At 35.7% G+C, this 23,772-nt stretch overlaps 1 protein-coding gene across 6 annotated transcripts in view; it reads left to right on the top strand.

Annotated features, from left to right (window-relative positions):
- Positions 1 to 21,600, top strand: part of gria4a (glutamate receptor, ionotropic, AMPA 4a) — a 164,909-nt gene extending 143,309 nt beyond the window's left edge. Inside the window, exons 16-18 of one of the 6 annotated variants that reach the window (XM_038307702.1) lie at positions 9,499 to 9,613; positions 12,027 to 12,164; positions 19,952 to 21,600. In XM_038307702.1, coding sequence (XP_038163630.1) covers positions 9,499 to 9,613; positions 12,027 to 12,164; positions 19,952 to 20,116 — 418 coding nt within the window. In that variant the 3' untranslated portion in view covers positions 20,117 to 21,600. Of the gene's footprint in view, positions 1 to 7,492; positions 7,608 to 9,498; positions 9,614 to 12,026; positions 12,302 to 19,951 lie in introns of those variants that run through there. The other 5 variants (XM_038307701.1, XM_038307703.1, XM_038307704.1 and 2 more) reach the window with 5 other exon arrangements.
- The last annotated feature ends 2,172 nt before the right edge of the window (positions 21,601 to 23,772 follow it).

Here is a 23,772-nt window from a genome sequence, read left to right as displayed (position 1 = left end):
AAATTGCTCAAGGGGCTGGAATTGGAATTGACTGGAATACCTCAAAAATATCATATCATAGATCATTTAAATAGTAAATACAAATAAAAGGAGCATTTCAACATGTTTATTTATAGCAGTCCGATGCCTTCCTTACAGCCCTGCTCAATAAAAGTCTGTTGACAAAGAGACAATTCACAAATAAAGAAAGAAAACTAAAATCATCTATCACTTGTAGAAAGTTGGTTGTACATTTGTCCTGCAATGTTTCAATTATTAACTACTGCAGATATATTTACAGGATTTTTCTACCAAATTGTTTTCTTACAAAAATACTTGGAATTGGTCTGTGTTTAATATTTAAGTGATCTACATCCCTTTAATAACATATTTTTATTTAACACAATGTGAAGCCATAAAATATATGCTTTTATTTGATTAATGAAACCAAACTAATGAAAAAATGTCAATGGCAACTGAGCTCACTCGCTACACGACTGTGTGTTAGAAACATATTCAGGGCCTTAATTTCATTATTACCAAGATAGAGTTTTATTGTTACAAAGAAATGTTGAACTTCACATTGTTTCTCTTTTTATACCTGAAATTGACTTGGGTCCTCGCAGCTGCAGATGCCAATGAAGCCCTTTAAATATTAATATTCAAATAGCAGTAAAACTGAATTACCTGATTTTCCAGGCAAAATAACATATAGCTACAATTCTTTTCTGGTTTTCTTTAATACTATTAATGGATGTAAGATCCCCAGTAAATTCTGTCATCTAGACCAGCGGTCCCCAACCTTTTTTGCACCACGGACCGCTATATGTCAGACAATATTTTCACGGACCGGCTGGGAGGGTGGGGGGGATACGATCAAGTAAAATGATACGACTGGCATAAAATCAAATACAAACAGCATAAAAATAAAGCAACAAGCCGGTCCCATCTAGGCGTAATCGGAGAAAATGACAGACGAAGTGTGCTCCTGATGTCCAGTCTGCTCCATAGCTTTGTTATGGTCGCTGTAACCGCAGAAAATCCTGCTTCACAAATATAGGATGTTATAGATAGGATGAGTCTTGAACTGAATTAACCTGTGTCAAGAGGCACAGATGCACCGACTGACGTAATTGGGAGAGAAAACTGCAATTTTGTATATTTTTCAAAATAAAACATCACTCAGACTCTGATCGTCCATATATATATACTTTTTTCTGTGCGGCCCGGTACCAAATGACCCACGGACCGGTACCGGTCCGCGGCCCGGTGGTTGGGGACCGCTGATCTAGACTATGTTATTTCTTAAAAATGTTTTGCTCCACCTAAGCTGCAATTTGTATGTTAAAAGACTATAATTGTGCCAACGAGCTACTTTCCCACCATATGGTAAAAGAAGTGGAACATAAAGGGTTTTTGCTCAACTTGAGCATAAAGACATCAAAGACTTTTAACTACTGTAAACCCACAGCAGTAAAACACCCCATCGCCTTCTGTTACCAGAAGGGTATTTCTAAACAAATTTGCAGCGTACACAACGTATAGTACTTTGTAAAGATGTGCTAAAAGCTAATCGTTTTATTGAATATTTCCTTTATTAAAATAGAGCAGTTTTTATATGGTGTGCTTGTGGGTAGGGTCAGCGCTGAAGACAGTCAGAGCAAATATGACACAGCATTGCAGAGAAAACAAACTCATTCCAGGCTAGTTGCCAAATCTAGTTCTAAAGAAGCCCTAACATTATGTTTCCTTACAATTCTTAAAAACTGTGAACAAATAATAGATAATTTTAGCAAAAAAATCCTGTATTATTTATAAAGGCATTTTGGTAACACAAGAGGTCATATTCATTTAACTTTTTATCTTTGCCACATTAAAATCCCCAAAATCTTTGTGTTTATTTGGAATTAGTTTGACAGATCAACACAAGTTAGTGTACTATACTGAGTTGGTTGGGAAAATACACATAGTTTTCAAAAACTATTTATGAATAAAAATCTGAATGCATTTTCACTCAGCCTTAATGATGCTGATTTACAGCTTTAAGTCTTTTGATGTTTGTCTCAATGAGCTTTGCACATCTAGAGACAAAGATTGTTGACAAAGATTATGCTTTTCTTTGTGTTTAAACCTGCAGTTGGTCAAACATGATGGAGATCAGTTAAGAATAAACTGACTCTATTTATGTAAAAATGAAAATAGACCTTAATGGAATTAATAAACAAACAATTAAGACAATAAAAAAAAAAACATCAGCAGTGAGTCTTTTCTTATTAAAAGAAGAGACACTAAGTCAGTGGGTAGTCATGCACTGTGTCTCAGGATGCATCCCTTTCAGGCTTCCCAACTGATGTTGATAAATTGTCTGAGTCCAACTTAGAAGGTGGCTGAAGCCAAACTGTTCTCAGCGGGCTTTGAATGGCTTCATGTCTGTATCCAGTTCCTGCAGGGCATGATCAGATCACCCAGGATAGATGTGAGTGGCAGATCTGAATGTGACCCGTGTCTCCCTAGAATCACAGTCAGTGTTTTTTCTATGACATTGTAAATAAAAAAGTCTCTTTTAATGTTTTCATAAGCCATCACAGACAGAAAAACTTAAATAAAAAAGCATTTACATTAACTTATCCTGTCTGCATTTTGTGGTTCAACTGAACATAAGTTATCTTTAAACTTTAGGTTCATTTCTTTGGTTAAATCCATGCCTTAACTACTAGATCTTATAATTATCAAAATATTGAGCTGATTGTCTTAGGTTTGTATATGTTATAGAAACGAAGTTTTAGGACTGAGTTAAACCTAAATTAGAACTATACACTCACCGGCCACTTAATTAGGTACCCCATGCTAGTAACGGGTTGGACCCCCTTTTGCCTTCGGAACTGCCTCAATTCTTTGTGGCATAAATTCAACAAGGTGCTAGAAGCATTCCTCAGGGAGTTTGGTCCATATTGACATGATGGCATCACACAGTTGCCGCAGATTTGTCAGCTGCACATCCATGATGCGAATCTCCCGTTCCACCACATCCCAAAGATGCTCTATTGGATTGAGATCTGGTGACTGTGGAGGCCATTTGAGTACAGTGAACTCATTGTCATGTTCAAGAAACCAGTCTGAGATCATTCCAGCTTTATGACATGGCGCATTATCCTGCTGAAAGTAGCCATCAGAAGTTGGGTACATTGTGGTCATAAAGGGATGGACATGGTCAGCAACAATACTCAGGTAGGCTGTGGCGTTGCAACGATGCTCAATTGGTACCAAGGGGCCCAAAGAGTGCCAAGAAAATATTCCCCACACCATGACACCACCACCACCAGCCTGAACCGTTGATACAAGGCAGGATGGATTCATGCTTTCATGTTGTAGACGCCAAATTCTGACCCTACCATCCGAATGTCGAAGCAGAAATCGAGACTCATCAGACCAGGCAACGTTTTTCCAATCTTCTATTGTCCAATTTCGATGAGCTTGTGCAAATTGTAGCCTCAGTTTCCTGTTCTTAGCTGAAAGGAATGGCACCCGGGGTGGTCTTCTGCTGCTGTAGCCCATCTGCCTCAAAGTTGGATGTACTGTGCGTTCAGAGATGCTCTTCTGCCCACCTTGGTTGTAACGGGTGGTTATTTGAGTCACTGTTGCCCTCCTATTAGCTCGAACCAGTCTGGCCATTCTCCTCTGACCTCTGGCATCAACAAGGCTTTTCTGCCCACAGAACTGCCGCTCACTGGATGTTTTTTCTTTTACGGACCATTCTCTGTAAACCCTAGAGATGGTTGTGCGTGAAAATCCCAGTAGATCAGCAGTTTCTGAAATACTCAGACCAGCCCTTCTGGCACCAACAATCATGCCATGTTCAAAGTCACTCAAATCAACCTTTCTTCCCCATACTGATGCTCGGTTTGAACTGCAGGAGATTGTCTTGACCATGTCTACATGTCTAAATGCACTGAGTTGCCGCCATGTGATTGGCTGCTTAGAAATTAAGTGTTAATGAGCAGTTGGACAGGTGTACCTAATAAAGTGGCCAGTGAGTGTAGACTGAAATAGCATCTATTGAATTGCAGAGATGGCAAAAGTACTCACTTTCCGTACTTGAGTAAAAGTACAGAGACTTGTGTTAAAAAATACTCTGGTAAAAGTGGAAGTACTGATTAAACTTCTTTACTCAAGTAAAAGTAACAAAGTACAGGCTTGTAAATTTACTTAAAGTATAAAAGTAAAAGTAGAAACCACTTTTTTCATGCCGTTGCCTACATTTTAAATGGATGTCTGCCAATAGGACTAGATCTCCGTTGTGTTCATTTTCAATCATCTCGTCGTCCATACTACTATGCTAACGCCACCGCCACCAAGCTGCAATGATTTGCCGCGAATGAATACCGCCGAATCTGTCGATTCATCTTGTAGTGGTGCGTCAAATGCAACGTAGATTCCCATCCAATTAGATTGAATTTGGTATTGATGACGTGAAAAATAATAACGGTAACTCCATTGAAATTATTCAATTTTTTAAAATGTAAGGAGTAGAAAGTACAGATATTTGTGTAAAAATGTAAGGAGTAGAAGTAAAAAGTCGCCATAAAAATAAGTAGTAAAGTAAAGTAAAAATATCAGAAAAATCTACTTGAGTACAGTAACGAAGTATTTGTACTTCGTTACTTCCCATCTCTGTTGAATTGTAACTGTTGCTTTTAAGAGATGTAAATTTATTTTGGTCTGGAGTCCAAAAAGCTTTAAACCATAAGAACTTTATCATTTTATTTAAATTTCAATAAATAATGAAAGAAATTTGACCAGCTGCTCTCTCTTCTGCTCCTCCAACTAATATTGTCATGATTACAGATTTGCCAAGTGAAAGGCAACAACATAAACTCTACATCAGTATTAAGTCCTGTACTATAACTCCCCCCCTACACATACTCACACAAGCACACCCTGACCCCCTACAAAATAACTTCTGATGCAAAGATATTTAAGACCACATCCTCCCTGCACTTCACCTCCTGATTTAAAATCTTTTATACTTATGAGGGAAAAGTCATTGACAGCATGTGGAAATGTTACTGTTTATGCCCCTTTAGGACTTATTTCAAAAACCATCCACTGTTGTCTTTGGTTCCTGTTGGTTAATAGAACGTACGCTCTTTCAGTCTCATGTGGCAGGGAGTGTGCCTAAGTTTGAGTCTTCCTCTCCTCTTGGTTTACTATTGGCAAGACTTTCTTGACTATACCATGTTGACAATAGGCATAAATATGTATAGAATTGATATGTCAGTTGAGATGTTCTGCTTTTTTAACTGCTGTAATGAAAACTGATGAGTAACCATAATGTTTTTCTTTTCTGATTATGATATGTTTGAATTGTTTTCACCCATACCCCCTATGTTGATATATCACAGCTTGTAGAGAATCCCCCCAAAGAACACTGTCTCCCTACATCTCCTTTTTACTTTTACTTGGATACCTTCAATGAGGACTTTCTTTTTTTTTTTTGCTTATTCACCAACTCTCAAGTCCCAGCATAGGACAACCTTGAACTGGACCATCTGGTTCTAAGATAAGACTCTAGGTATGCAGTAAAATCAGAAAACCTGAAATCATGTAGGCTGGTACTTTACGAATCTCAGTATGTCACTGTATATTCTCAAAGTTATCTGTAACATATTTTAGTGGCATATTTTTTTAGGACAACAGTAATGGAACCAAAGTATCAAATCCATCTATTGCACAGGGACTCTTAAAGTACCCCTTCCACAATTATAATGTAAGTTTTTTCTAATGAAAAACGAATGTACGTTGAAAGCTTTTTGTCAGTATATTTGCAAATTGCTACAATTGGTACAATTCAAGTGAAAAGCAGATCTCCTGCACCGAGAATGGAAAAAGTGAAAAACCATGGTAACTCTGTTGCATTAATGGCATTGAATACTTACGGTAGTTGAATTTAATTTTAGTTTTTCTTGTAGGAGTTTTTTTAGCATCTCACATTTAGAATTGGCAGTGTTATCTATACCTTAGAAAAGATCATAAAATCTCCAAAGCTATCACATTTTTAGCCCTCTTTAGGAGAACCCCTCCTATTTTCTCAGCAGGGAAATTCAGGACTGGCTAGATCATTCCAACATTTTGAGGTTAGGGTAATTATCTTTCAACAAATCATTTTATTTTGTTGATTTGGAAATATATGCCCGAACACACTGATCACTGCTTTTTTCAAGTCTGATTTCATCACACCCCAACTCTCCTAGAAGGTTTGGGAAGTTTCAGTGAGGTTTCGATGTTTAATGTGGGATGCAATCATTTTATCTTGCATCCCAACTCTTAGGCCATGTATTAATTGAGAATAATGTCAAATGTACATCAGAGAAGTATGTGGCAGAAATTCATTCTAGACAGCATCCCAGACGAGCGTCAGTCTGATCAATTCATCATCATTTTGGTGAAATATCCAGTTTGGCAATGCATATAGTATTTCAATTTTTTCTCTAATTAATGTATTGGGAACTGTTACTATTCTTCCTCGGTCTTATTTTATGCTGTACCTTTTACTACTGATAAACAGGTACAAAGAGAGTATTTTGATCATTTGTAACAAGCGTGGGCATTATTGTTTTATCTTAAGAATGCAAATGAGCAAAATGTTAAGTAAATTCCACTGATGAAGGAACATTTTTTTTATTAACCTTATTTGTGTACAGACTATTGTTAGGATTTTTTTTATATAATGTATTGTTTTTTACTCATGCAGAAAATAATGAGGCCAAATAACAATTTTAGAAATGAAAAACAAACTTAACAGACATAATATAAACTTTAGTGAGCCACTGCAAATAGGGAATGCATGGAATAAATTTGCACAATTTTTCTTAGCTGGAGCCACTTTCATTATGGATCTTAATAAGCAATGCATACACAAATAATATGCCAGACATACAAAATTCCCAGGTGATTTAGAAGAGACAAAAATTCCTTTGCATACATTCCAAGAATGTCAGATATTTAGCCTTGTCTCTGTGGATTTAGTTTGAAGGTCAGTGGGCTCTGTATTGTGAGTGATTGTTGCAGTTCTCATCTGTGCAGCTCAGCAGAGAAACTAGAGGTGGACAAGAGCACCATCCGCAGGCTGCAGAGATATGGTTATCTCAGTTTACTCATGCAGTCTACAGCTTTTTGATGCAACCCCTGGAAAGTAAATGCTGAAAACCAGGAAAAGATGAGACAACAAAACAAAAAACAATTAAAAAAAAATAAAAATAACAGCAAAACTGTATAACTTAGTCGAACATGGGTTAAAAATTCATAGGAGGCAGAGTTTTTTGGGGTGCATCTCCCCCATTAGTTCACTTTTATGCCTTTAGACCCTCTTGATTTATCCTCCCCATGCGTCCTCCCATTCTCTTCCCTTTTTCATTCTCCTCATGGCTTTGGTTTCCATCCATCTTGTCTGTTTGTCCTTCCATCCTCTGCTCTGACCAAACTATGTTATCTGTCCCTCCTTTTTTACTTAAAGAAATGCGGTCAACCTGGCCGTGCTAAAACTCAACGAGCAGGGCCTGTTGGACAAATTGAAAAACAAGTGGTGGTATGACAAAGGAGAATGTGGCAGCGGGGGAGGGGATTCCAAGGTTAGCCCTCTCTGTCTGCCCCACCCGCCCCTCCCCAACTACTTGACAACAGGGGCCACTCACAAGTTACAGTAGCTTGCGAAGGCCCCTGTCCTTGGAGAGTGTAACACATGCATCCGCCCTGCCAAAGGGTTTATAGACCGTACAGGGAGCAGAAACATAAAACCCTGTAATCTAAGATACTAAACACCATCAAAGATATTCAGATACTGAAATAAAAATTTGAAAGATAACCATTACTTTGCAGTTTTAAGAAGGACCTTTTGGAAAAAAAGAAGGTATTTCAAAAAGTATCCATTTATATAAATAATTTTGACTACCTTCCAGCAGACAGGATTCTTAACAAATCCTGTATTAAATCATCGAAAAACATTGTTGTATAATTTTACTCTTGCCTTCCTAAAAAAAATCTAAATTGGAAATAGCAAAAAAATGAAAAAAGGTTTGGAAGATGGGTTTAAGTACAGAAAAAGAGTGATTACTGTTAAGACAGGAATATTATCCACCTAGTGGCAGCTCTATGAAAATGAGACAGACAAAATTTAATGTAATGATTGCATAATGTGAGCTTTTTTACTTATTAGGTTGGAAAACTGTTTTTTTTTTAAAGGTGAAAATTACAGGAAAAAAGTAGGTACTTATCTGCGCATGTGGAACTGATTCATATGTAAAATAGATAGTATTCTATTTTTCCTGTTAATCTTACTCATGTAGCTAATGTAAAGTTGGTCAAAAGTGCCTGCATGCGTATGATACATTTGAAACATGACTAGGTTCAACATACTTCAAACCGCAGGCGTCAGACTGTATGCTGCAATTGGATGTAATGTGGAAATATTGACAGCAAATTCCTTCAGCATTTACGATGCACCTGAACATAAAGGCAAGCAATGAGTTATTTAGTGTTTATTTAAAAAGAAAATAATTTCAATCTTAATATAATTTGGAAATAAGTAAAATATAACAGACACCAATATTGTGCTTAGCAATTGTTGACTAATTTGATAGCAATCCAATTGCATATTACTCTTTAAAGTTAGTTTTAACATAATAACCAGCAATAGTTTAAACTTAGCTCCCTGTGTTTTTTTTCTATGCTTGTTTTAACCAATTTTCCCAAAAACATAACATTAGTATGACCATATTATTGCATTTCAATTAGTTATACAATAATGACAGACCTGGTGCATCACCGACTTAATGGAATATATGGAGGCGCAGCAAAGCCATATAAATCCAACATCTTGGAAGTGTTCCCACATAATGTTGGGTGCCAGTCTAATCTATTAACAGAAGATGTTGCACTACTTTCTGTTATATGTGAAAGCTTCAACAGTTCAGCTATGGTACAAAAGACGTTTTTACAGCTACTGTTAAATGCAATCAGACTTTGATACTTTGGTCTGTACTCAAGTTTTCGACTTCGGCATTGCATTGTAGCAAAGCCATATGCAAAGCACAGCACTGACTAAATTTTAACATATCAAAAATTTTAGTTTAATAAATCTTAACTTCCATAGTTTATGTTGGAAATCTGGAATTCGATCTGTAAATACAAGGATAGAGCTAGTCTCATTCTAATAGTCCTGTCTTGACAGCATCTTCCTCTTTTTCATTTTGTTAACAGCAGGGGCGGAATAAATGTGTTACCACGAGTGACAAAGGTGGGTCCCACTCATATGTCTGTAGCTCGACTTAGCTCCTTGTAACCCCCCCAGCCCCTCCTTAAACGAGCTTACACACATGTACTCAGTGGGATCCATGCTCGGTCACCTGTATGTACATCAGAGTATTTTATGTGACTTGAGATGTTCAATGCAAATGTATAATACCATAATAACATAAAATAACATGACCTATGATGTTATTTATGTTATTTTTACACGCAAAGAACCCCGGTAAACCTTGCAGTTTTGAAACTGAGCGAAGCAGGCGTCTTAGACAAACTGAAAAACAAATGGTGGTATGACAAGGGAGAGTGTGGACCCAAGGACTCTGGAAGTAAGGTCAGTCTCACGCTGCTATGGCCTGCAGAACGCTAGCCTGAAAATACGCTTCAGATTACTGCTACTACTGCCTTAGAAGTAGCTTTATTCGAAACTATCCTGATTGGTCAAAAATAAATAAGAAGCATGCTTGGCAAAACAATTTACATATCGTTCTTACGAATCCTAATGCCTTCTGTTTGTTTTTACCAGATGTAATTAATGTTGAATTATAACACATATTTGATTAGTTTCTGCAGCAGTCTGTGGCACTCCATTTTAATTACACTTACAGAAATTCCTAACTTTCATACCGGTAATTTCTATTTTTTCTTAGATTAGATCTAATGCATTGAAACATCCATTATTTGAAATAAAGCTGTTTATAGTTAACTTCCCATGATTTTATCTAATATACGGTAGTATAGGCTAGGGGAACTTTGCATTGCTTCTATTATTTTTAGTAATGGTTTTCTTTATGAGTTCAATAGTTTTTTTATTATTATTTCAGAAAACCAAACTTCTTAGCAATTTAAATAAACAATCTGAGGCTAATTGCTACTGCAGGCCATTACTTACAGTATATTCCAAAAATACCCCACAAGCTTCTTGATATTTTTTAATGTTATAAACGAAAACTTAAAATAGTTTCAATTGAATTTTCTAAAGTATATCAAAAATAATTAAGCATATACGTTTGAAGTCAAACGAAAAAAGGCTTTTCCAAACAATTTTAGCAATGAAAAATGGTCGTGTGTTATTGTATTCATCCCCCGTCCTACGTTCTTATATAAAATCCAGCAGCATTAGCTTTAGAAATTACTCAATAAGAAAATATAATTTTTTTTTTTATATTTACACAGAGACTAATGAACCCATGAGACAAATGAAGAGTAGACTTGGGGAAGCTTTTAGCAGGATTAGGTTATAAAAGATACCCAATGCTTCAGAAATCAAAGTATAGGTTAGAGAATATATCTACAGAGAAATATTAGTTAAGAACCCAAAAATTTTAGCCTATTTGAAAGACTACCATAAAAAAAATTCATTAATGAACCAAAGTCCTAAGAACAAGAACACAAAAACCTCTTTTTCAGTGTTTTGTTTTGTTGTATATTTCAATTTGTCTAAATTCAAAATATAATGAGTGAAGGAAATCTAAAACTTCAACCTGAACACACCTCATTCCAATGGTCAAACATGGAGGTGGCAGGATGATACCATGAGCATACTTTTTAATTTAGCAGTGACAGGAAAGCTGATCAAGGTTAACTGAAACATTGATGAAGTAAATATGGAACAATTCTGATGGAAAACTTGTTAGAGCCTGCAACATTAACGACAGCCTTTACCATACAGCTAGGGCAATAATATATGAGCTCTAATTGTAGCAAAAGTTAAAGTGTTGAATATGCACACCACACATTTCCGATAGGTTAACTTATTATATAAACCCCAATAAAAGACTTTAAAGTTTGAGGTTGTAACATGAAAAATGTAGAAGTTTTAAAATGTATAAAAAAAAAAAAAAAAACTTGCATTGGTCAAAATATAAGTAAAAATGTATATTGAAAATAAATTGTAAAAGATCCAAATTCTAACGGAATAGTGAAAAAAGTTGTTTTTCCTGTTACATTTCAATAATGATCTCTTAGGTACATGCAGGAGGTCACCTTTTAAGCTAAACTATAGCTAAAACTTTATTCATCTTGAATAAAAGCAAATTAACTAGGAAGACATTGCAGGCCGATACTGTAATGGTCAATTTCTATATCTGTATAGGTTTGATAATTGATTTGATAATTTGATTGAAATCTATCACATTGAAAATATTCTACATTGCATTTACTCGATAGTATTTAAAAGACTTACACAATATAATAACCACGTAAGACCCTCTACATTTTGCAGTAGACTACCAAGATGTTTATTAATTAAAAACAAATTGTTTGACTGATTTATACATGATTTAAATCTCATAAATTACTTTAGATATATTCCACAGTTTATAATGTTGTCCTTATGTCATAAACGTGTTTAAGTGTGTTTTGTAGTGTTGTGGTGGCAGTAGTGAAACTTGTAGCTAGTATTTTGTAATGTGATCAGTCCAAATACTACTGTGATGTTTTTTCATTGGCATAGATAAGATGTTATCAATAGAATATTAACAGTATTATTTATTTTGCTGTTTCCCAGTGTCTAACTCACTGTTCCCTTATTCTCTCTGTTTTTTCCCCTTGTTTAACCCCTACTCTTATCACCTTGACCACTCCTCTCTCGTCTTTCCATCCTTTTTTCTCTTAATTTTTACTTTTTTTTCCTACTTTCCCTTCCATTCATCCATATTTTTTTCCGACCATCTTATTTCCAACAATTCTTCCACTACACCATCACCCTGACTCCTCCATCCTTCCCTCGCTCCTCTTTCCTGCAGGACAAGTCATCTCAGGCTTTAAGCCTGTCCAACGTGGCTGGAGTCTTCTATATCCTGGTGGGCGGCCTGGGCCTGGCCATGCTGGTGGCCCTGGTCGAGTTCTGCTACAAGTCAAGGGCCGAAGCCAAGCGCATGAAGGTGGACCTTAGCCCCCCCCACTGCCCCAGCCCCTCCCCCAGCACCCAGAATCTAGCCACTTATAGGGAGGGGTACAACGTGTACGGCTCCGAGGGGGTCAAGATATAGGGGTAGGATTTAGAGGCTCCCATACATAGGTGGGGTAATGGTGGTGTTGATCATGGTGGTAGTGCTGTGGAGTTTGTTTTGTGGAGGCTTTCGTGCCACATATTCGATGTGGTGTTGATGATGTGGTCAAGCATTGTGGAACCAAAGTACTGTTTTCTGTTTTGGGCTGTATTTTTCTTTATTAGCCCAAAATTTACATGGATTTTAAAAAGAATGGCTTTAAATTTGGTTTGTGCTTCTTTTTTTGACTATAGCTACTTGGATTTTTGTAAGCAAAACTTGGTTCCATCGTCTTTGGCTGCAATTGATCAGGATGATGGTGATGATAAAGAGGATGACAGTGATGGTGAAGCACTTGGCCAATGAACTGGCTAGTTACCTGCATTTTTATTTCAGTCACATTCTTATATTATTGGGATGAATTAGGGATGCACAACTCTGGTTAATTTACATCCATTCTTTATTTTCTATGTGTTTGTTTTTTTGTTTTTTGTACAAATAACTTATCAACTATAGAATAGTTTTGATCAATAGAAAAGAATAAGACAAAGAAGGGGCAATTAGAGTAACTATAGATTAATTGTGTTCTCTCACAATGCATGTATAGATTCTAAAACATTATTTCATTTATATTCATTTTACTTCTTTCTGAAACATTGAAAAAATCTTCTTACAGTTACTTGAATTCCTTTACTGAAAGGCCATAGTTAAATTAGGTTTACAACCAATAGGGTAGCATAACCTTTTCACTTATGTTGCCCTAATCAAATATGTTGCCTTCTTTTAAGCTGAAATATAGGGAAATGTGGAAAGCAATTATCAGGAATTTGTTTCTGATTGGAACGGTGTTTGCCTGTTGACCAAAAAATTCGACCGCATATTATGGAGAAACAATTCATCAATATATTAACTTCTGGTGCATACTGAGATTTTTCTTTTTGCAAAAATAACCTGACCTATAGGTCTTAATTTTTGGCTTTATTGTATAGGAATGAAAAACAATGTAAAAACTGTGACAACAAAATGATTACATGTGTTTTCCTGTGATAGCTTCCATGGGTTTTTCAAATTGTCCTCTCTCCTGAAGGGCATTTAGTTTATTTTTTATACTAAATCCCCGACAGCTTTCAATGCCTTATTTTCAACTGTGTTCAGGCTTGTAGCTCAAGTAGTTAAGGGCTCTCTTCAGCGTAATTCAGCGTTGCGAACTCTGAAAATCTCTCTTTTATACTAAAACTTAGTCCTCTACTCTAATGTTTTATAAGTGTATTAGTTTTTTGACTGACATCTGGGCTCCCTCACCCAGGGCTCTGTCCAGTGCTTTTCAGAGCAACTGCTTGTTACACTAATTTATTTTAAATGAGACTGAATTTAGGCAAATATGCTAAATTCTATTAAGCGCAAATACCGCCAATACAGAATTTGCACATATACGTTAGGAAAGCAAGTAAACCCATGCCCTCCAAACTTATGCTACGTTCACACCGGGTGCGTTCTGGGCATTAAAGCATCTGATTTACATGCAAAGAATATGGGGACAGCGCATCTGATCGTTCTGGTGTCCGAGTGTTGGAGTGTCCAAGCATACGAGCGTTCGATTCTAGAGTTCTGAAATTTTATTCAAACCTGATCCAGGAGTTTTCTGGCAGAGATAAACACTACTTGCAAGCTGTCATCGCTTCTGCAAATAAAAAATAAATAAATATCAAGGGGTTGAACTCAAAAGGTTAAAAACAAAAGCAGAATGAATGGATTGTTATGTAGAAGGAACAGAGATTGAGCTGTGATCATTACTGCTCTACTAAAACATATTTATAAATATTCTGTGGAAACAGTTTATAAATACCCAAATTAACTAAAAATGTTAAAACCCGCTGACAAAAAATATTCAATTGTATATTTTGGTACTCATAGTTTTTAACACAAACCTTAAAAACTCATTATATTAACTTCCAACCGCTACAAACCACAGCGGGAATTCCCCCACAAGCTGCCTGCAGCAGGAAGCTCTCAGCTGGGATTTCCAGCGCCTGCATATTTTAGTGGGATCATAATCCTGATGAACTGACAGAGGATGTTTGGAGGTTGACTTTCTCGCATAAAAACATGTCAAAACTATTTTCCAACTCATAAACTAAAGTAAGCCAAGCTGCTCACTAACTTGAAGCTACAGCACAGAGCAGATAAACAACCAGAGTGCCGAGCATCCAGAGCTTTGAAGCATCAAAGCAACTCGACCACAGTTTGATTCAGCGTCTGACACAGCTTCCAAATGTCTGTGTTTACACGTTTTTGGTGCTCATAGCACCTGTGTTGTGAATTCAGCATTAGTTATGAGCCTTTGCAGGCAGGTGAACATATGCACCTGTTCCATGCAACTAGACAAAGAGCAACATTTGAAGGTAGGGATAAAGTGGCATGTTTCAGAGGGACTCCCACACAGCTGGTCTGTAAACCCAAACTCGCCAACAATTAATAAAATGCTGCATTGCTGTGCCGGTGCATAGCCACCTTACTGCAGCTATAGGTGGATCAGAGAAACGTCTATGGGTCACTGATAGTTCACATTAGGGGGAGATATGAACATCACCTCCCGTATGGAAAAATAATTTAAAGAAGGAGCACTTCTAAATATGTAAAGAGGCAAAACCAGTGAAAACGTTCAGCACAAGGGCAGCTAAGAATGCAGGCAATAACTTAGATGATGTTAATGTTTTGGAACAATGTCTCAGACATACATGCACAAAACGACAGTGGTAATAAACAACAAAGGCTTTGAACACTGGGACTTAGAAATTTAAGTTCAAAAAGTGAAAAAATGTCCATAGGAGGAAGGTAGTGTAAATATTATTTGATTACAGTAGCTTGAAAACCTAGCAAACATACTCCCTGTGGAGAACTTAACTTCCTGCCATTTTAGTATCTTGAAGTTGTTTCCTGTATTGAAAATCTTTGAAGCAAGTTATCAGTTATAGTCATGAACAATAATCCACTTAGTTTATAAAGCACTTTACATGTAAACCTCAAATTTCTACAAAGTAAAAAATAAAAAGCAATACTCAATATATGAACAAAGTGAAGAAGCAATTCATCAACTAATTAATCTACATTAGAAGAACATGCAAACTAAGGTTAAGAGGTCAATTAAAACACAATGAGAACAAGAGTGTTTCTAATTTCATTTCAAAGACTTTACATTTTGTTGCGGTCTTATGTTTATGGGAGACTCATTCCATAATTGGGAGGTCAGCTTAGGCAAAGGCCTTGTCTCCCATCGATGTTAATTTTGTTCGAGGAGCATGGGGACAGAAAGAATCAGTAGAATCAGTAGAGCGGAGGGAGAGCCCTGAGGTGGGTATGAATAGTAGTTCCTAGAGGTAGTCAGGCGCATTGCCATGAATGCACTGGTGTGAAAGGAACAGATCTTGTAATGAATTCGAACAGAAATGGGAAGGCAGCGAAGGGAGTATAAAAGTTGGGTTATTTGGTCAAATTTCCTTTCTCGTGTAAATAGTCTAGCAGCACTATTCAATCACTTTTTTCAATGTATTTATTGCTTTATCTGTGTGCCAGTAAGTGGCAATCATTTATCATACCTTGTTCTGTTAAAATTTTAGTTTTCTAATCAAGGTGGAACACAATTTTCAACGCAAACCTATTGTACAATTTGAACTTTTATTAGGGGGGGTGTTATGGCTTATATAATTAATAATATCCTAGAGAAAATAAAACATGACAGCTACATTTTTTTTCTTTTAGTTAATCCATAATATGATTTGACAAGATACATATTTAGTGATTTAATTGAAGCACATTGTTTTTTTTTTATTGCCTTTTTCTCATCCTTCTATCTAATCGAAGCAGTCACTTTTTTGATTGAATTTGGTGTTATAATCATACATTTTCCCAACAAATTTTCCTTCAGAATGCAAGAGGCAGATAAAGAATCATATTACATTTTAAATTCAGTATACCAAAGATAAATGAGAAAGTAGCAAGCTCTATCAAAGCTCTGATTGCTATTAGCTGACAGTGTTTTCATTCATGCATCATACATTTACTCTGTCATCCATGAACTGGAGTTGTGCAGCCCTGGTGCAGATGGTCTAAACAGCCTCGTTTGACATATTTCAGCCCTGGCAACTTTAAAACAGCTCACCTCTTTACTTTGCATTGATGGAGAGGGATAATCGATGAGCAAACACTTCATATGGAACAGCCACTCAGTGATGTTGCAAAAACATGACCCATAAATTTACTGATGACACAGAGTATTTTCTCTATAGTTAGGTAAAAGATTCTGAACTTAATGTTATTAGCCTTCTAATCAAAAAAATTCAGATATAAACCAAGGCGTTTTAAACCTTCACCTTAATTCTTACTCTATATATCCATCATAATATGGTATTATTTTGGTATATAAGAAACAATATTAGGAGTCCAATGCATGAATCTATATATTTATGATAAAATGAATATAAACAAATAAAAATAATCAAATATTTCTGGCTTTTTTATTTAGCGTCATCTGCTTGAACCAGTATCTTCCTATCTTCTTAAATATATGCAGTGTAGTTTTAATCACAGATTTGCTAATAAAATGTTGAACATCAAAATGATGTAGTCACAAAATAAACTTCTGGAAAGTAGTTGCTGTTTGTATAAAATCAACTCTGTGACCTCTTTAGGTGTAAGATAATTAGGAAATATTTGTCTATGAACACAGTTATTTGGTAAACATGGTGGCTTAGCCCGAAAAAAGTAATCTAGTTGTGAAATAATAAGAAGAGAGAAAATAATAGCCCAGCGATGTTGGAGTTTACAAGAGATTGATTTCTTATAAAGAGGATTTTTCTAAAATAGAAATTAGATTAGTAAGTATTTCTACCTGAAGTCTTGAAATGCATTTACTCTGTTAATACTTCTTAGTTTAAAGTGTTAAAAACCGGTATTTTAGTCTTTTTAGGTGTTATATTTTCAATAGCAGATAAAGATTAAAAACATAACCTTTGTGACTTAGATATCCCATATACTAATGAAGCCACTGCAAGCAAAAATGGTTCATATTAGGGGTTTTTTTCCCCCTGTGTTAATACAAATGTTACAATTCCACATTTTCAGCACACTGTGTGCCCAAAGCTCATAGCAAACACTTATGTTGGATTTTGTATCCGAGTCCATATTGAGCAGATAGACTGCTCACTGACAGAATGCTCCCATGACAAGCTCTTTCCAGAAATAATAAACTTTGTGTTATCTGACAAATATTGACAAATGCATCTACTGACACAGCATCTATTGTATACGTCCTATAATAATATGGGGTATATTTAAACATTTTACTGGGAAAGTATTTGGCTTTGATTTACAATCAGCCAAATTACACTGTAACCTACTGTAATACAGAACCAAATATATTTGGTAAATCACTGGATTTGATCCAATCTCCATGACATTAGAATTGGATATATTAAGGTTAAATTTAGTGGAAGTGGATGTTTAATATAATTATTTAAATTAAGGCTAAATCCTTAAATGCAAGATCAGTTTCTATTATTTTGGTTAAATTATTTATCTTAATATTTCCTTTAACTCAAAAGCACTCAGTAAAATCATAAACCATTTTGTAGGTTAATGTCACTTTAGGGTCTTTAGCCTGATACCTACCGGATTGTCCTACTAATGCTGGTTAATGCCTTTTTCAAATAGACCAAGGAAGTCCTTCACTACCATCTAATGGTGAGAATTATGCCCAGTTCATAAAACAGGATACTAAATGTATTAATTTATATGTATATGACATGTCATATTTTAATTAGTTATTTTTTGACTTGTTCCTTTGCAGCATTTAGGTTAAGGCAAAATAATATTTTTTTTCAAATAACTAAATATAGAAGAGTATATGTCTGTCAAGAGTGCATACATGAGCTAAAGTCTGTGAACAAAGAGTTGTTACTGTCAGAGATGTGGGGATTTACTTCCAACCAGCAGCTGCAGCAGTAACATCACTTGGTAACCTGTTTTCATGAAGTGTTAACCGCCTCTGAGCAGTATAGCCAGTCATTCCCTCTCTATAAATCTAAACCTTTAAAAAAAAATCACTCCTTCACATTTTTCCTATGTCTTTCCAAGGTCCTCACCTTCCTAATTCTATCCTTTAAAATCTACACCTGAATCTCACAGACTACAGAAACCACAACCCTGAAATGCATGTTACCCCCAGTTGTCTACTTCCCGAATCGTGTCTACCTTCTTCATGTTTGTTGATTGTGGCCTGCCTTGTCTTTTGTTGAAAAAAAAAAACAGTGACTGTATTATTGTGACGCTGTATAGAGATCTGAATGGGTTGTTTAGGTTGCATTTACCCCATTCATGGAATAGGTAAAAATATGTGGCTTGTTTGTAGCATTCAGCCCTAGAAAAAAGTTGAATTAGTTTGCATGAAAAAGCATTTTGTACCCTTTAGAACTGATTAGCTATTTTTCTGTCGCTAAACAAAACGTACTGGTTTCCTGTGAAGCTTTTCTCTCTTTATTTTCCATTTTACAGTATAAGGACAGATAGATAGACATTCTGACACTTGTATCGCAGCGTTTATAGATACAGACAAATTCACTACACTATCACTGGAAGGACTTTTAAATTAACCATTAGATAATTAATAAGAACAAATACATTAAAATAACCAGATTGTAAACAAAAATGATTCTTAAATTGTAGTTTTGACAACAATTACAATATTTGTTAATGATTTTAGTTCTTGTTCATCGTTAACTAATTTCTAAGGCCAGAAGTGAGCATTTTACATTAGTTATGACCTTGAAAATGTGCTCATAATGAGTTTCTGAGTTTATAAGTCAGGAAATATTCAAAAGTTTTCCTGTAGCGTTTTTTTACTGCCTCTAGTGACCCTAGTCAGTTTATATTTAAAAAAAAAAACATATTTTCCAATCAATGAAGAATGCTGCTTGAACAGTTTTTGTTTTTTTTTTATTAGGAGCTATAACAACTGTAATTGAGACAGACTCTACTGAGGACTGGTTTGAGTAATGTTTTTTTTCTTTTTAGTAGAACTTGCAAAAGTAAAAAAAAAAAGTTTTCCATGAGCCTAAAAAGACTTAAAAAAAAAAAAGTGTAGTTAACATATTATAAAATCATTTTATTTTTTATGTTGTAGTTTTAGAGCTGAATTAGAAAAAATACTAGTTATGTAACTTTTTATCTATCACAATATCGTCCAGATTTACTGGTACCTCTGATATAGATGTTTAAAAAGGCCAAATTTTGTGTATGCAGTAGTTTGTGTACAGAATTTTATAGCATCTTTGCAAGGTAATAGTTATAAATACGCAGTGTTTCTATACAGACCCAACTGGTGTAATGAAGGTTGAATAATAAAAATTAAGAAATTGTGATCCAGAGGTACCAATAAATGTAAAGAACACAGTTCATATGTTTCTATCTTATAGGTGCAGGTAGTGTGTATTTTTATGTTGTGTGAACAGGCACATGCATGTGTAAGTGTTTTTGGGCATGTTTGTGAGTAGGAATCTTCATTTTTTTTCTAAGGATAATGTTGAATTTATTAGACAGTTTCCTGGCGTCTGTTATTAGTTTTTCAAAATCATCTCTACTGTCTCCAGCTCCTTCCTATGTTCTCTCCATTTCTTTCCACACAGCTCTCTTTCTCTGAAGCCATGCGGAATAAGGCCCGACTGTCCATCACGGGAAGCGTGGGGGAGAACGGCCGCGTCCTGACTCCAGACTGCCCCAAAGCCGTGCATGCTGGTCACGCCTCCCTCCGACACCCCGGCCTTGCAGTGGTCTCCTCTGGACTGCCCTGAAAACCAAAAACACCTGCTGTGCCTTAACCACACACAAACACGAAGACTTTGAAATCAAGAAAAACACACACAAACAAACAAATGCTTGCAGCATATATCATATACATACACATCATTATAGCAACAGAAAACCGAATAAAACGACAGAAACAGACATTTTTAAACACTTGAATACAGAAGAACGAACTCTGCGAAATCATTTCACCTTCCTGCTGCCACTGGCTCATTTTACAAAAGACAAATGAACTAAAACTGTGGAGTGAAAGATGAATAAATAGAACAATGGACAACCAAGACTTCACACTTACCTACAGAAGTTTTTTCTTATTTTCATTCTTTTGTTTGGAAAGGACAATATTGTGATAATATCAAGCTAATGTGAAACCTAGCACAGATTTGTACAATTGAAATAACTGATCAAAGTAACCCAAACCATAATGATGTTAACAACAAAGATGAGGATCAAATCTATCAAAAAACACCTTAAAGTACTCCCTTCCTTCTATATCTCTTTTGGACAATGACAACCCATAAGCCACACCCCCTGACAAAGGCCTTTCCTTCTAGAAGTAATTTCATGGTCATCATCATGGTCATTATTTTTACTTGCCTACAAAGACTGCGTGCCAGATATTATAACTATTAGGAGACCAGAAAACTGTAAGCTTGAACGGTCAGACTGTGCAAACCCGCTCCTTTGCGACAGACTCTTCATACTAAATGAACAAAAAGCCTTTTTTAACATGCATACAGAATGATTTCTTACTCTAAGTCACCTTGGTAACCGACCATTACAGTACTGAAATAACCTCGAAATGTATGTCTGACCTTTACTACAGAATACAAAGGATTTTTAAAAGAAAAATATATTGATTAGTAAAGTATTTTCATCAGCACTAGCATTATATATGTAGAACCATATGACAGTAAGGTGATCATTACTTTTTGTTAAGCAGCAATGGTACAGTTTGAGCTCAAGAGATTTTAAACAAACAACCTGTGGACGGATCTCAAATGGCTCAAAGCGCTTTTCAACCTAACCACTGGGACATCAGAGACCTTTATTAAACAAATGAAAAAAAAAAACTATGTTGGGAGTTCGTGCAAGAAATAATGTAGAACTCAGATTCTAGTCAACTGTTGATCTACAGTGCCTGTAAAATCTATTTATTCTTTTTTAGCTTTTCCACTTTTTGTCTTGGTAATGTCAATTACCCATTTGATTATATACAACTTCATGCTATAGGTAGTAGACTAACACAAAGTAAAGCACAATGCAGCTTTATTTTACATCTTTTGTTTCCTAATTCAGATCTGAGAAACTGAAAAAATAGCCTTCCCACATTATTAGGCCATCATCACATTTGGTAGTAGATATGGTGTATTTAGGGTAATTGGCTGTGTTTCTTTCACGCATGGTGTTCTACACTATTAATCGTCTTCCGCTTTATCTGAACATTATTAAAAATATATTCTGTACTTCAGCGTCACAATGATGTGCTTCTTTGTGTTGGTCTGTCATAGAAAACAGCTAATTGCTGCGTTTGTTTTACAGTTTTCTATACTTGTACTCATTGTCTTCCGCTTTATCTGGACTGGGCCTTGGGGCAGAAGGCTCATCAGAGATGCCCAGACTTCTCTCTCCCCAAATAGTTATTCTGGCTCCTTTTGGGGAAGCCTGAAGCATTACAAGGCCAGTCAAGAGACATAGTCCCTTCAGTCAGCCAGTCAGTCAGGAGGCAACTAGTGGGCATCTGTGCAGATGCCGGAGCTACCTCCGCTAACTCCTCTCGATGTGGAGGAGCATCAGCTGTACTCCACGCCCCTCTGGTTGAGCAAGCTCATCCTATTTCTAAGGGATTTTTTTTTATGCCACCCTGCAAAGGAATCTTATTTTAGCCTCTAGTATGCAGAGTCTTATTTATTTAAGGATCCCCATTTCATGACCTTATACCTGGGTAAGAACAAAGCCAGGTCGACTCAGCTCTCTTCAGCACAATCGAAGCAGCATCCGCACTATCACTCTGCTGGTCTCCCCTAACTCATCAACAAGACCCTGAGTTACTTAAACACCTCTAGACTCTTGTGTTTCTTACCTGAACTATAGAGAACTACAGTTTCTCCCTATATGACAAATTTTAATGGTTTCTCGCATCTCTTTTTTTTCCTACTACCTAATTTCCCGATTTTTGTATTGACTTTTTTTTTTTTTTTTTTTTACATTAGACTGTACTTGAAGGCAGCAGACTAACAGGGACATATATTTTTGAAGGTTAAACTAAACAAAAAAGAAAACTATTAAAGATCTAACCTTCTGCATCAGCTTTACAATGATGTGATACTTTGTGTTAGTCTATCACTTAAAGTTAAAGAAAGTGCATTTAGGCTTGAAAAATGTGTGACAAAATATGAAAAGTTTAACAAGTTTTTTTGTTTTTTTGTTTTCTTTCAAGGCACTGCACATACAGCTTAAATAAAATATTCCCTTGTAAGGTTGCCCACAAAAGAGTGAACACCAATTATTTCTGCCAGGTATGATCAGGTTTACCTTTACAGATCTAGTTTAATTGATTTAATTTAGAGGCTTGCCGGAAAATCACAATTTATCTAGAGCTCTAATGGACAAGGGTTGTCAACTTCAACTCTGATTTTTCAGTGGGTGAGGCAGAGATACCAGAAAGCTTGCTTTTTAAATCAGTTGTAAATAACTGCGTAGCAAAACTGAGTTCACCTGTTTTTTTAAGCATCCTAGATAAATAATTGCAATAATGAATATAAAAATAAATAGTAATTAAGTAAAAAAACTTTTTTTAAGAAATCTACTTATATATAATGCATATATGTATATATATATATATATATATATATATATATATATATATATATATATATATATATATATATATATATATATATATATATATATATATATATATATATATATATATATATATAAATATAATTAAAGGGAGCTTTAGAAAAAAAAAAAGATCATTGATTGTCAGAGGCCATGGCATACATTCTGTTACATTCTTCTATTTGATAACTTGAGAAGATTATGATGCCATTGCCCTCGTCTCTCCTGATCCCCATTGAATGTGGATCTAGCTCTAACACGGACACACACAGGAATGTGAACATCTACACTGTCACATTTACAGGGCCAGCATAAAGTGATCAGTCAAAAATAAATAGAATCATTGTTATTCTTCTTTTGGTTTTCTATTTTTAAGCCCCCTCCCTTAAAGTCTTTCTGTTCCTGTGCAGATGTTACATTATTCATGGTTAATGTGTAACATGGATTTCCAGAGACAACGGTGGGTGTTTGGGAGGACAAGTCAGTGTGATGTATTAAGAGTGTAACATATTTGGGGCATTTCAAATCAACTTTGGTCCATTTTGTTGTCTCTTCTCACCAGGTGTGAGTCCGCTGCAGATTGATATCCAATGTTATTTCAAATTAAACAGGGTTTTTTACATCAACCAGATTTGTTTTTTCTCTTTTTTAACTTATTGCATTCTGTTTTAGCTTACACACTGAAGCTGTTAATGTCAAGCTTTTGACATATACTGAAATGTGCATTTAAATGGATTTACATTGCTGCAGTTTTGTTCATTTTGTAGTCTGATACCAGAATCGGAGGTGAATAAGTTTT

The sequence above is a fragment of the Cyprinodon tularosa genome, unplaced genomic scaffold (genome assembly GCF_016077235.1).
Source record: "Cyprinodon tularosa strain WSP-4 unplaced genomic scaffold, ASM1607723v1 ctg619, whole genome shotgun sequence".
NCBI lineage: Eukaryota > Metazoa > Chordata > Actinopteri > Cyprinodontiformes > Cyprinodontidae > Cyprinodon > Cyprinodon tularosa.
Note: the sequence above shows the minus strand (reverse complement) of the source record. Positions and strands in the feature narration are given on the sequence as shown.